This window comes from Neopsephotus bourkii, unplaced genomic scaffold (assembly GCF_033783945.1).
Source record: "Neopsephotus bourkii isolate Nb327-2 ecotype Australia unplaced genomic scaffold, CSIRO-AGI_Nbou_v1 NB_53, whole genome shotgun sequence".
Classification (NCBI taxonomy): Eukaryota; Metazoa; Chordata; class Aves; order Psittaciformes; family Psittacidae; genus Neopsephotus; species Neopsephotus bourkii.
In genome coordinates, this window is record NW_026900570.1 from 12,236,873 (window position 1) to 12,250,046 (window position 13,174).

General features: G+C 41.0%; 1 protein-coding gene across 1 annotated transcript in view; it reads right to left on the bottom strand.

The window, feature by feature from the left end:
* Positions 1-9,680: 9,680 nt before the first annotated feature.
* Positions 9,681-13,174, bottom strand: part of GAD2 (glutamate decarboxylase 2) — a 40,429-nt gene continuing 36,935 nt past the window's right edge. The window contains exons 15-16 of the mRNA XM_061351370.1: positions 12,950-13,039; positions 9,681-12,276 (exon numbers count right to left, since the gene is read on the bottom strand). Coding sequence (XP_061207354.1) covers positions 12,103-12,276; positions 12,950-13,039 — 264 coding nt within the window. The 3' untranslated portion in view covers positions 9,681-12,102. The remainder of the gene's footprint in view (positions 12,277-12,949; positions 13,040-13,174) is intronic.

The following is a 13,174-nucleotide window of genomic DNA, read 5'->3' on the forward strand; positions in this document are numbered from 1 at the left end:
TATCTGTCAGTAACTAAGGATACAGGGATATTTTATCACCTACTCACCACTGCACTGGGTTAATTTTCAGGGCGATTCAGGGTGAGAGAATATCAAAGATCACCCAGCTGGAAAGATGAATTAAAGAGGAGTCACCACCAGCTGGATCTAGTTTCTGCATTTCATCTGGGACTAGACCACAACAGTCTTGTGACTTGCAGCATCAGTGCCTGTCCTCCTTCTCCAGCCCCTAGGGAAGTTCAGCCATCTTGCAACTACACCCATCTCTCCCTTCTCCCTCCCGTGCCCTGAAGGCGCAGCCCAGTGTAGGAGGGCTATCAGTTTATTTACTTCAAATATTGTAATATCTATATAAACAAATGACTCATGTGCCAGTGCGTAGTGAGGTGAGAATACACAGGCAAAACAAGCTGACAAATTTGAAACAAATGCAGAAGACTGAATTTGTTTCCTCCCTGGTCCTAGTTGTAAGGGGTCCCAATGAGCACTCAGGCTGCTTCTCCAGCAGAGCTGGTGAGAGCAAATCTGAACTCATCCCCTTCTCTCTCTCTCCCTGTTTTTACTTTGTTAGCTTCAAATCTCAGTCACAAGAGTCATCTGGGTTTCTTGATCTGATCTCTCTTACAGTGCGTAGATTTGAGAATATTTTAAAGGAATTTTCAGATGTGTTTTGCAACAGTTAATGGTTTAGGAGGTGACAACTGGCTCCTATCCTGTAGGACAGCAGCAGTCTAGGTAGCTGGCAGTTTGGAAGGTCGCTGCCTTTGCCAGAGGAGGATGACCAGTACAGTTCTTTACATCTGTTATGATGCTGACTGCCTGAGAGCTCTGAAGTTCTCCTGCAACAGTGGATTTCCCAGAAATTAACTTCATGTTGATCCGCAGCACTGTCATGGTCCTGAAAAGTGTCATTGAAAAGAGCTACCTCACAGCTTAACCCAGAGCTGCTGCCCTGAGTCACAGAAAAATACAGCAGGAAGGACTTAAGGAGGGTCCCTGGTCCATCCCGCTGCTGAATGCAGGATCAGCTGCTCCTTGCTTAACATTCATTCACCCTGCTCTATAGACCTCCAGCATCCCATTATCTCCCAAGGTAAGCTGTTTTGAGGCTTTATTACCTTTATCACTGGAAAGCTATTTCTAGTATTAAATTGAATCTCTGCTGCTGGAGTTTGAACACATTATTTTTTTGTCTGAGCTTTCATTACCCCAGAGAGAAAGAAAATCCTTCCCTCTCTATAGCAAACTTTTCGGTATTAGAGGACTTTCATCATAAATTTTGACATGTTTTTTTAGACAGACAGTTCAGCTTTCAGTATTTCCTTGTAAATTGTATGTTTTTAGATCACTAATAGTTATTGTTGCTGTCATCTTAATGTCTTCCTGGAAACATGATGCCTAAAACTGAGTATTATGTCCCTATTAAGGCTGTACTAGTCATCACTGGTGACCAGACTAGAGGAATGACTCAGACTGTGATGCAAGTCATTTTCCCAGTCATATATCCCAGAATGACTACATCCTTTTTCTCTGCTAGGGCATTGTTCACTAATAATTGAGCCCCTTTCTTGAAAGGCTGCTGCATAACCCACCCCTCCAATCTGTGACTGTGATCAGTCGTGCTTGAAATGACACCCTTTACTTGCCTTTACTGAACTTTAACTTATTATTTTTCAAACTATTTTCCAGGTTGTCAGATGGATTTGAATTCAGATGTCGCCCTTCCCCTGCTCTTTCCAGACTTCAGCACCTCCTTGCACCGTACCATCTATGCACTTGATAGACTTAATCTGTATTTCACTGTACAGATCGTTCCTGAGAAGATGAACATAATCAGGTCTGGGACAGGCTCCTGTGAAACCACTCTCTGTGTAACCCACAAAAAACTCTCCGGGCACATTTACTAAGCAGTTTTTTACCAAACCCATCATAGCTTCATCCAGACCACATGTCAGCAGAAGGGATTCAGAGCATTTCTTGCCCCTGTAGGCACCAATGAGCACTTTGTTGGAGTGTGCTGGTATGGATTCAGATATCGTTAGAAACAGTTAGTTTGAACCTGAAACTTCATCGTTTGTTTTTGAAGGTGCCCAACCACCAAATCACTGAGCAGGGGGGAAGCCTCCTTTTCTCTGAGCCTATCTTGATCTTCAGCCTATTTCATCTGCTGCTTGTTGCTCTTCCTGTGGCAGTTCTTCAAGTTTGAGTTAGTTCACATTCAGTGACTATGTATCAATACAGCAAAGCATGATGGACAACAGCAGCTAACAGCTCGTGCATGGTCTTGGGCACTGAAACTAGGGATGGGTGGTCGGAAATGAGGATACTCCCTTTGTTTTGTAAACTTCTGCTTATGGAACTACTGTGGACAGTAAAGAGCTCAAGGGAGGGTTGTATCAAGTGAAGCAATAACAGAGGTCTTTGCCTCCTCACTGTGACTTACTGTATAATATTCTATAACACAGTTATTTCTTTTTGATTATTTTATGGTGCTGAGCTAAATCCTTGAGCCAATGACTGTATACATCCATCTTCCTACATAAAGGGCAAAGGACAACAAAAAAACAAAGTTCTGGAGCTCTTGCTTGAGCAGCAGCACAGTAGTCTCATAAGAAATGTGCTACCAGTGAGAGCCCTTCACAGAGGCCATTGCTACCCCAAGGAGAATTTCTTCCCCATTTTTGAGCATCTCCTTCCTGTCAGTCCCATGACAACCAGAGATAAAATCAAAACACTCACCATCTTCCTGTAATAGTACCTTTTGAAATACACTGGAACAAAGATATCCTGGCATATCCTAACCCCTGCTATGTGGTGTTTTCTGGAGCGCTCAGATTCCTTTAATGCATTGATCCTGTCACTATGCCTGTCATACCTCTGTGGATTGACACCAAAGACTCCCTGAGTCAGCTGAATAGGCTGATTTGTACCAACCCTGCTGAGGGCCAGCATGTTTCCCACATCCACATTGCACAGCACTTTGACCAGGTCTCTTTCAGGGTACCATGGGGTAGTCCTGAGTCATAATTATTACTTTTTCATCACTTCCTGAAAGATGTGTGAATGTGAGTTAAGAACATATTTTAGTGGTGGACTTGGCAGTATTAGGTTTACAGTTGGACTCAGTGATCTTAAATGTCTTTCCCAACCAAAAGAATTCTGTGATTCTATGAGTTCTGAGATTGCTCTGTTACAGCCTGCAGAATGATGTCTTTATGCATGACACTAGGGTATTTTTTGTGTGCTTGAGAGAGAGCAGGGATATTTCTGAAATTGCAAAGTCCCCTATGATGCAGAAGTTAAACTCGATGCGGTCTGCATCTATGCTGTCTGTTTGGATCAGACCCTGTGATGACCTATCCTGTCAAATGTGCCCAGTTTCCTGTAGTAAAGGATTAGTTGGTTCACTCTAAAAACAAGCCTGGGAACAAGAGAGGCTGCCTAAAATGTGAACAAATAGCCAGACTTTCTGGGTGGAAATATGAAAGCAAGTGATCAATAGCTGCAATTTAGTTGAGATTCCTACCAGAGTTACTGCAAGAAAATTACTTTCAAGAGCTGTAATACATCAGTAATTTCAGCTGCATTGCAATTGAGGCATCTACAATCAGATCAAATCACTGGAAGGTTTTGAGTCTGATTATTTTTATTTCTTTTTCTCATAGTGACTGTAGATGAACTAGCAGAAGAAAAGGAGAAAAGTGATTGCAAGTTGTCATCTGTAGAAGACAAAGTCTATCGCAGTGGTAAATAAAAGGGTCACTGTTTCAGAAGCAATGGCAAAGCGGTGAGATGATCCATGCACACCTCTTGGGTTGCCAGTGCCATTTCAACAATACGTGCTTTGCTTGTAGATTTTCCTACAGCATCAGCTCATAAAAACATGACACTGTGAATTAAGAGAAATGGCAAAGGGAGAAATGAATCAACACAAATTGAACCATATTATGCACAAACAAGACACAGAGTGTGTGTATCAGCTGACATTTTTGAGCACTACTGTTAATCGTACGTATTTTGTATTTCACTTCAATGTGATTATTTTTTCAGCTACTGACATCTACTGAAATTTTAGTAAATGTGACATGTAAATAGGCAGATTTCTGTTCAGTTAAGTGTGGAAAACACCTCTGTAGTAAACAGTATCACAACTCGCTTATATTGAAGGTAAAAGGACAGAGTGAGATATGGAGGCATTTGCACTACTTCATAACCCTGCCATTTATCATTTGCCTGTTGGATACTAATTCCAGAGGCATCTTGTTGGGTCTGTGGACTGCAAACAGGAAACAACTATATTTTTTTATCTAAAGTTATTACAGAAAATAACCTAATAATAATCTTGCTGTCTAAAAATTTCCATTGAAGCATTTGTTCAGAACTGACATAAATCTCATTGAGTAGAAGGAGCTTACTTGAGGCACTCTGCATTTTATTAATATCATCCTTGCCTACTCTCATTGGTATCACTATTAATGGAGTTTAATTCTCTATTTCCCAAATTTAATATAGACAGGCTTATCTGGAGTAGCAGCCCAAACTGCTGATGCAAGAGCTGAAGGCACAGAATAAGGGATGGGGAAGGTATGTGGAAATAAATCTGTTGCAGGAGATTCATAACTCATCTAGATGTGTTCTGCTCCTGGGTGGGACGTTGGTGTCTGCTGCAGGAGGAAGGTGCACTATCACACCTCCCCCAGCAAGGACAGCATCATTGGCCCAGTCTGTGGGAATCTTTGCAGGCACTGTGCAGAGGTGGTGTCCTGATTTCTTTGAGCTTTTTGGAGCCAGAAGGATTTATCAAACATGCTGTTGGAAGTCATGCATCTGGGAACTTGTGAAAGGAAATGGAGCAGCTCTGGATACCCTGTGTCCCACAGTCAAGTCCATTGAAAGATGAATCCAAACACAGAATTCCCTGAAAGCTTCATATTTTATTTCCACAGTCTCTCCTGAGCATAAAGAAAGATTAGTAAAAGAGAAAAATCATCATGTCAGACAAAGTCCTCAGACAAGCTCTGTGCAGCAAGTCTCGTCTATGCTTTTAGATCTCAAGCTGACAGCGTTACAACTTTTACTGCTACAAGGCTTAGGCTTCAGCTGGTTGCCAATGTAATATAAACAGCAGTGGCTCATCTGAATGGGGAAATCAGCTAGATTAGTGTTAGCTGAGTAAGCTGTTTGGCAGGGACTGTTGTGGAATTGTTTCCCATGGTGGGCATTGCCTCTCATCACAGGAGCACCTGGGGAGCTCTGCCTGGTAGTCCCGGCATGTGTGCTGTCCTCAACCACACTGCCTCATCACTCTTTATAGACCATCTTTATAAAGCTGCAATCTGCAGCTAACTATTTTAGACATTTCCTTTTAGTTTTTCAGAGCAGCAAAAGCATGTTTACATCAATTCCCAAACATCTGTTCTTTCTTCCAGAACCACTTTCATTACCAGCACAGAGGAGGATGTGTAGGAAACCAGAAGTCCATCATGCAGGCAGTGCAGAAGTGTGAGAAAATGGAAATTTACTGATACAGAATTGTAAAAAATAATGAAAGTTTCTAGGATAAAGGGGCAAATTCCATATACCTGTTTATATACAGCCCTGTGTGTTAGTTTAATGCTTGTGCAGAGCATATATTTGGCTGCTGTATAATTAAAATCTTGTATGATTGTAGTGCCCAGTGCAGGCCAGATGCCAGCAGTGTGTTAGACCTTGTTACTTGTGATACAAAACGAAGTGGTTTAGAAAAAAATGTTGCTGAGTTATTTTCCAGTTCTTTTGAGTTGTGAGGCTCTTCAGTTTGTCCTTGGAAGGTGAAGACCCCTTTAGAAAATCCACATACTCTGGAGCAGTGACTGGTCACAGACCTCTGGGAAATGATCCTTAGGGATTTATGGGTCACAGGCTGAAAGAAAGTAGTCTAGAGGACTGGGATTAAGCAATCTGAGTTCCCATCACGGAAGTTAAGTATCAAAATGCCTTTGGAAAGCTCAGCACCATGGGTCAGCTGGAGTAAAAACACACAAAGGGGCAGCTGCCGAGCAGTGAGAGGTTTCCACCCTTTCTTGGCTTATGACTTTTCTGTGCCCTGACAAAATAGCCTTTGCTCTGTTCATGCAATGTGAAATTATAGAACAGGTTTTTTTCATTTCTTTGTAATGCAATAATCCCAGCAGCAACATACAAAGGCTTTTATTCTCATACAAAAAAGGTACATACTCTATTGACTCTAATCTCACACTCTCTACTGCCCTGAAGTACAGTGTCACATCTATAAACCCACATCCTACAGTGCTGTCATAAACAGCCCCAATGACATGCATCTGTTTCATCTTTTCAGTGAAGAGCAAAGTCAGGTCTGTAATTCTTCCAGCTGCAGCACTTGGATTTCCCTTAATGGCTGAATTACTCTGTTTAGTTAGGCTGGTCAGGTAGAAAGCTGATAGTTCAGACATTATAAATCCAAGACATTAGCACATTAAAGACAGTATCCTGTGGCTTTCTATGGGGCCCGCTTTCTACCTAGAACGATTTTCCACTTGGCAGATAGCCTGGTGTGACAGTTTAAGCCCAGCTGGCAACTGAGTACTATGCAGCCTCTCACTCACCCTCCCGCTCCCCAGTGTGATGGAGAGGAGACTCGGATAAAAGGTAAAAACTCATGGGCTGAGATAAGAACATATTTAAAAAAAATATAATAATAGCAGTAGGAAATAGAGAGGGAGAGGAAGGAATAAATCCTTAATGATGGAAACAAATAATGGAAATAAAATTGGATTTTTTATATAATGGATATGATGGAAATAATGTTTAATAATGGAAACAAAAGTAAAATATAATAATAGTAATGGGAAATAGAGAGGGAGAGGAAGGAGTAAACCCCACTCACAAAAAAACCCAAGTGATGCACAGTACGATTGCTCACCACCTGCTGACCAATACCCAGCCTGATCAGAGCAGCAGTCTGCCATTCTGGGAGTTTCTGTACTGGCCATGATGTGTTGTGGTATGGAATATCCCTTTGGCCAGTTTGGGTCAGGTGTTCTGTCTCTGCTTCTTCCTGGCTTCTTGTGCCCCTCCTCACTGGCAGAGCATGAGAGACTGAAAAGGTCTTGATCAGAGTATTACTGAGCAGCAACTAAACCATCAGTGTGTTATCAGCATTGTTCTCAGACTAAAGCCGAAACACAGTGCTGCACCAGGAAGAAAATTAGCTCTATCTCAGTCAAAACCAGGACAGCTGACTGAGTTAGATAAAAGGCGTGCATTTCGTTGAGCTCTGTCTTGCTTTGTTCCTTCCTTTACCATGTTGGAACATGAGTTTGATACAACTATGTTGATATTTAAACCTGCCTCCCATGGAGCTATGGGCTGTAGTGTAGATGAGGGCATCTCTCTTGGTCTCTTCTGAAGGCCATTTGCAGAGAAGCAATAGCCAAAATGGTTGAGACCCAGCCATCTTGTAAGCCATGTCTTTGGGTGGTACAATTCGTGTTGTCAGGCTAGCTGGCCTGAGAGCTTCTCCTCCCTCTCATCTGCCCCTAAACTGCTCCCATGCTCTGACCAACATGGCCCCAGGGAAGAAGATTTGCAAAAGCTGCAGAAGAGCACAGCTATGTTGTTCTTTCTGCATTAACCACCTCAACAGCTATTAACTACTGAGTATCAAGGTAAACATCATGTCAAGAAATTGCTTTTACATATTGTCTTGCTGTTCCTTATAGCTGTGGACTTCAAAATCATGTGTCACTGTTTGTTGTCCTTCCCGCTGCCCCCAAAAAACCCAAACCAAACCCCCTCGGGTTTATGTCTTTGGGATGTGGCTTGTTTTGGTGCACGGTTCTCAAGTTTCAGTTCTGCTGTAGCTGGATAGTGCCAGAATTAGCTGTTTCAATGGCTGAATCTGTTTCCTGGTTTCTCATAGCACGTAGGCATCATCAGTAAAATATTCTTCTGCTTTTCATTGACATTATACAGTTTTGCACTCTGTTTGCTTCCCAACACAGCATCCATTTAGGTAAGAATGGATATCTTCAGTAATGGGAGGAGTGTGTCCCTGGATAAAATTATGCACCACTGAGCGAAATCCCAGAGGATACCATACACCAGTATGTCAAAGCTCCACAAAGCCATGTAAAGGCACTATTATTTTTGCTCATTCAGCCATTCTCTGCTTTATAGAACTTGGTTTATCTAAGCTTTATTAAATCATATTTTATTAAATTCAGATATAAGAAGTGAAATATGAAACTATTTATCAAGAGCACTAACCACAGTTAGTGGATTGTGGTCAGCTGGGATGGCTCCAGGCATGTTTTGAGACCTCCCTGTGTGGGTCTTCCTTGGCACTCTGCCTTGTTTTGCAGCAGACCAGCCTGAGGATGGGGTTATCCATTGATATGGTGCTTCTCATGGGGTTAGCTTGGACCATGACAAAGGAAAGAACGTGAGACTGCCATGATGGTATGCTACTGCAACAAATGATGTCATCTCCTCTAGATTCACTACTCCCCCTGTGAAGGGTGTTTGGAGGGGGTTTGTGGTAAGGAGCAGAGGAAGCAAACCAGAGCTTTCATTCTTCTAGGACTATGCCAAAGGAGCCAGCCTTTGTGAAGAGTAGACACTCATTCTGCTGTGCAAACTCCCTCTAGCTTGGCTATTTTATTTTACCTTCCTTGAGCACAGCCAGGACCCTGTACTCAACTTGGTTGGGCAATTCCATTCCAGCCCCCTGTCTCTCATGGAGACTTTGTGCAGCTCTGGGTGCAGCAGGTTTACAGCAAAGCCCAAGCTTCAGGCACTCCTATGGGCTAGTACTCCAAAATGAGAAACCAGTGGTCCCTTTCCCAGTGCCAAACGAAGATCTTTATTGAGGTTGGATAGTATCTTAATTCCCACATCTTCCCCCTCTCTGCAGCTCCTTCCAGAGCTCCTAGCTGAGCTCTGTGTGGGTACTCAGCATAGGCATTCAACTCCAGTTCTGCTGCAGACATGAAGAAATGATACAGAAAATCTCATTTCAGGCATAAGCTTTCTGACCACTGCTGCTCTGATGGCATCATTTTGTTTTCTTTCTCTGCTGCTGGCGTCTTGCTTGCACTTCAGAGGGTGGAAGGAAAATACAGTAGACAGGTGGCAGATTTTGGAGGAATGAGGCCCTGGACGAGGTGAGACATGAGGATTAAAACGTTAATTTTTGTATCAGCTGTTTTGTCTTTTTTACTTCATGGCCTTTTTAAATTGCTGCCATCATCTAGTCTATGTCATCCTGGAAAGTGCCCTGACTGCTTTCACTGCTGTGCCAGAGGCTGCTTAGAGCCTATGGTTAATTTGAGGATAAGTGCTTGTGGAATAAAAAGACAAAACAAAACAAAAAATTGTTGAGCCTGTCTGAGGAGAATAAAGCAACTAAATCTGTCTGTAAAGATAAGGTAAAGGAATACCAGATGGCAGATTTTCACTTGTAAGCTGGTGCTGAGCATTACCTCAAAAAGGGTCTGGTGATGGAATTGATTTTTTTATGTCACAATAGTTAGCAGAATGCATCTCGCCATGAAAAAAATCCAACAGGAGCCATAGAAAGTTACAATTAAACATTCTCTTTATTGGGGCCTTGCTCTGAAATGGCACAAGTGATAAATGCTCCAAGTGCCCATCAGTGCTGCTAATGAAAAGACCCAGAGTCATGTTTTACACTTTTATTTGGATTTAGATCAACACCACAGATAAGATATTTTGGTCAAACACAAGAACAGGTTGCTATGCCGCTCTTTCCTGGCTGCAGTAAATACAGTAAGGTGGAAAAAAAAGTGCTGGTTCTCCTGGAACATCAAATATAAATTTTGGATTAGCACATACAGCTAATAAATGTTGTTTGCACTTAGCACTTTAAAATGGAATTGCACATGCAAGATGTAACCAGGCTACTGATCACTTCATCACTGTCCCTGTACTAGTTATACTTTTTAAGCTCTTTGCTTGCCTTTTTCCCAGCAAGAAAAAAGGAATCTAATTTGTGGCTTTAAGAATTTCCGTGATTAGTCTGCTGATTTTGACACATTTAGCAAAGGTCACATGGAAGGCCTTCCTCGTGGAATTGGTATCTCCTCTACAGCTTGACTTGCAACACTAGGCATCGCAAGTAGCAATGGAAGTCCGCCAAAGCAAGGTGAGAGGTCTACTCAAAAGCTGACGACGAGAGGTTACCAAGCAAAGATATAGTAAAGGGACTGGCATGAATGCAGTTCTTACAATATCAGGAGTCAATACTACTACTACACAAATAATGACATATCAATAATATATTGTACAAGCTTATACAGCAACACATGTTGATTTGCAACATTGTACAGTTTAAATCTAAAGTGCACAGCCTCAATCTGAGGTGACAAAACAGTACTATCAATATAATAAAGGCAACACAATTACAGACACAATTTATTTCCTCTTACTTCATGTCCTCTTGATATTACGTTGACTCAATACTCCATTTATATATTTTAAATGAAATTAAAACCACACTGCACTTCTTTATTTTTTTTTTCTTTTTTCTCGTCAAATATTTTAGAGACAGCGAAACAATATTGCTTTACAAACAAAAGTTCAGGCAAAGCTGAAACCAAAACTTTAGTAGGGTTATAAGTAGACAGGCCTGAGCTGCAGAACTCTTACCAACACTTCCAGATGTTAGGGGGAAAGAGGATAAATTTCAGTTTTCATGCCAGAGACACCTCTAATATTAAAGAATGATGCAGCACATGAATTCTTCAGTAGCTGTGCCCATGGTTTCTAAAAAGGCTGTGAGGCTCCTCATGGGCAGTTTTAGGCAGATGTAGCCTTATCGCATTTTTTTTCTGCAATTTCAAAACCTGTTGCAGACAAGGATGGAGTCCAGCACTGGGAAAAACCTTTGACAAAGCAGTTTGTTACTTAGACCCCATCCCTGTCACTCAGATTAGTTACATTTAATTTAGGCCTTGTCTTGCAGACCTGTACATCTGTAAGAAGCCCTTACCTTCTTAATGAAGCTGTGAGGTTTCATTAGTAAGAATTTATTTCTTTAGTAAGAGTTTCAGCCAATTTTAATTTTCAATGTCATTTTGGACTGCTCATAGCATAAATGGCTATGAGGTGTGCATTAATTCAGACATGTGACTTTTTTCTGGATAGGCTTTTTTATTACAGAACACAGAAACCATCCAAATACAACCTTATTTCAGTCTTGGTTAGCACTGTATATTGATTGTGTGTCTGCTTGTTAGGCCAAGTGGGAAACATAAGTAAGAATAATAGCATCCTATTATTGTACTGTAACTGATCTTATTAAGTGGTATTAAGAGCTGCAGTACTCTTGAGGTTTTTCAGTAATCAACCCTGGAGATGTACAATCCATATGTTATGAAGAAATGAGGTACTGGAACCTCTTAAGAACATAGTATGTGGGCTTATATTTTAAAACAAACAGTAATAAATATTTGAGGCACCTCCATCAAAAGAAAAAGGATCCTAGTTAATTTTCAGTTTCTGTCCTCACAGTTTTATAACCCATATAAAATAAAAATATATAGTTTACAAAATAGGATTTTTTTATATATATATATATTTCCTTTTGTAAAACTATACCTATTTAAATACATTTGAAATGCTGTTTTAGGTAAATTAGAAATTCTGTTCTAGTACTACGAAAAAGGCAAAACATTTTCACTTTTAAATGCACAACTTTTATACTCTGCTTCTCACTGTCCCCTCCCACTTGCCCCAATGTGATTTTGTCGTCACTTTGGGCAAATTTACATCCTTCAGTCCAATTGCTTTTAATTTAAAGTAGTTGCTGTGTTAAAATTGGGAAAAAGAATTTCAGTATCTTCTGTTCTTCCTTATTTGTTTCAATGCAGCTTTTTATGTAGCTAATTATTAAGGAGGTTTTCTAAAATTCAGGAAAGGACTTTAAAGGAGCCATGTTTCTTGATTTTAAACTGTACTCTACTCCAACGCCACAATATAGAAATAGATTTACTTTGGAACAAACTACAGATACATTCGCACAGTTTGTGACAACTTAATTGTCTACTTGAAGGTCCAGGAACAGACTTTCACACCCAATTATTACAAATCTTGTCCCAGGCGTTCTATTTCATCAATCAGGAAATCGATGTCTTGGTGAGTTGCTGCAGGGTTTGAGATGACCATACGGAAGAAGTTCACCTTGTCTCCCAGGGGCTGATAGCTCACCATGGTTGTGCCATACTCCATCATCCTGGCTTTTATCACCGGTGCCACCTGCAGTGTAACAAAAAGCAGGGGATTTTGATGACGTTTATTATCATTATTTTCATTATTACCATCATCCTTATTCTTATTACAACAAAACACAGAGCACATTTTCTTTTTAAAAGATGAAGAGCTACAAGAAGTAGTTTAAATGAAATTTTGTCCAATATTGATGAAAACGTTAAACTCTATTACAGAATAGATGTCTCACTGAAAGGACATTTGGTTTATCCTGTTTCTTTGACCTGCTCTTAAAATCACTGGGGAATTTTCTCTCCTGCTTTCTCAGTATTGCTGACAGGGACACAGTGGCTCTTTATTTTCTAGTGCTGAAAACACAGTTACAGCAATTTTCCATCTTCTTTTCATACACGAGATTGCCATAGTATTACTAAGCTCTTGTTGCATTTGTTGGGTTTAGCAACCGCAGTTCACAGTAAATTCAGTAAATACACACACAGCAAGTAAGTGCTGTACAGATGAGGCAAACCCAGGGAATACAAACTTTGAGATCAGAGTAAGGTGATGCCAGGCTAACCTGAAGTAAAATGACCACAGAGGTATCATTTCCCAGAATATCGTGAAGTGATCTTGCCCTGTGCCCCGGGAGATCATTTCGGGGGCTGCCTGCCTTCAAGGGTTTCACGGTTCCCTGCATGATGTCCTGGAGGATGGTGCTTACCTTCATAAGGCGGCTCATTCTTTCTTCGTTGTCTTCCATACCACGCAAGCTGGGAGGTATGTACCAGAAGCAGACGTTTGTGTGCTGAGGCTAAACACAGAATAATAATGGTTTACACTGTAAGAAATGGTCATAATATCTCAATTGCAATGAAGTTCACGTCTTCTCTCCCTCTCAATACATCATGCTGTTGACAGCAGTCAATGGTTTTCATTATTGTGGTCC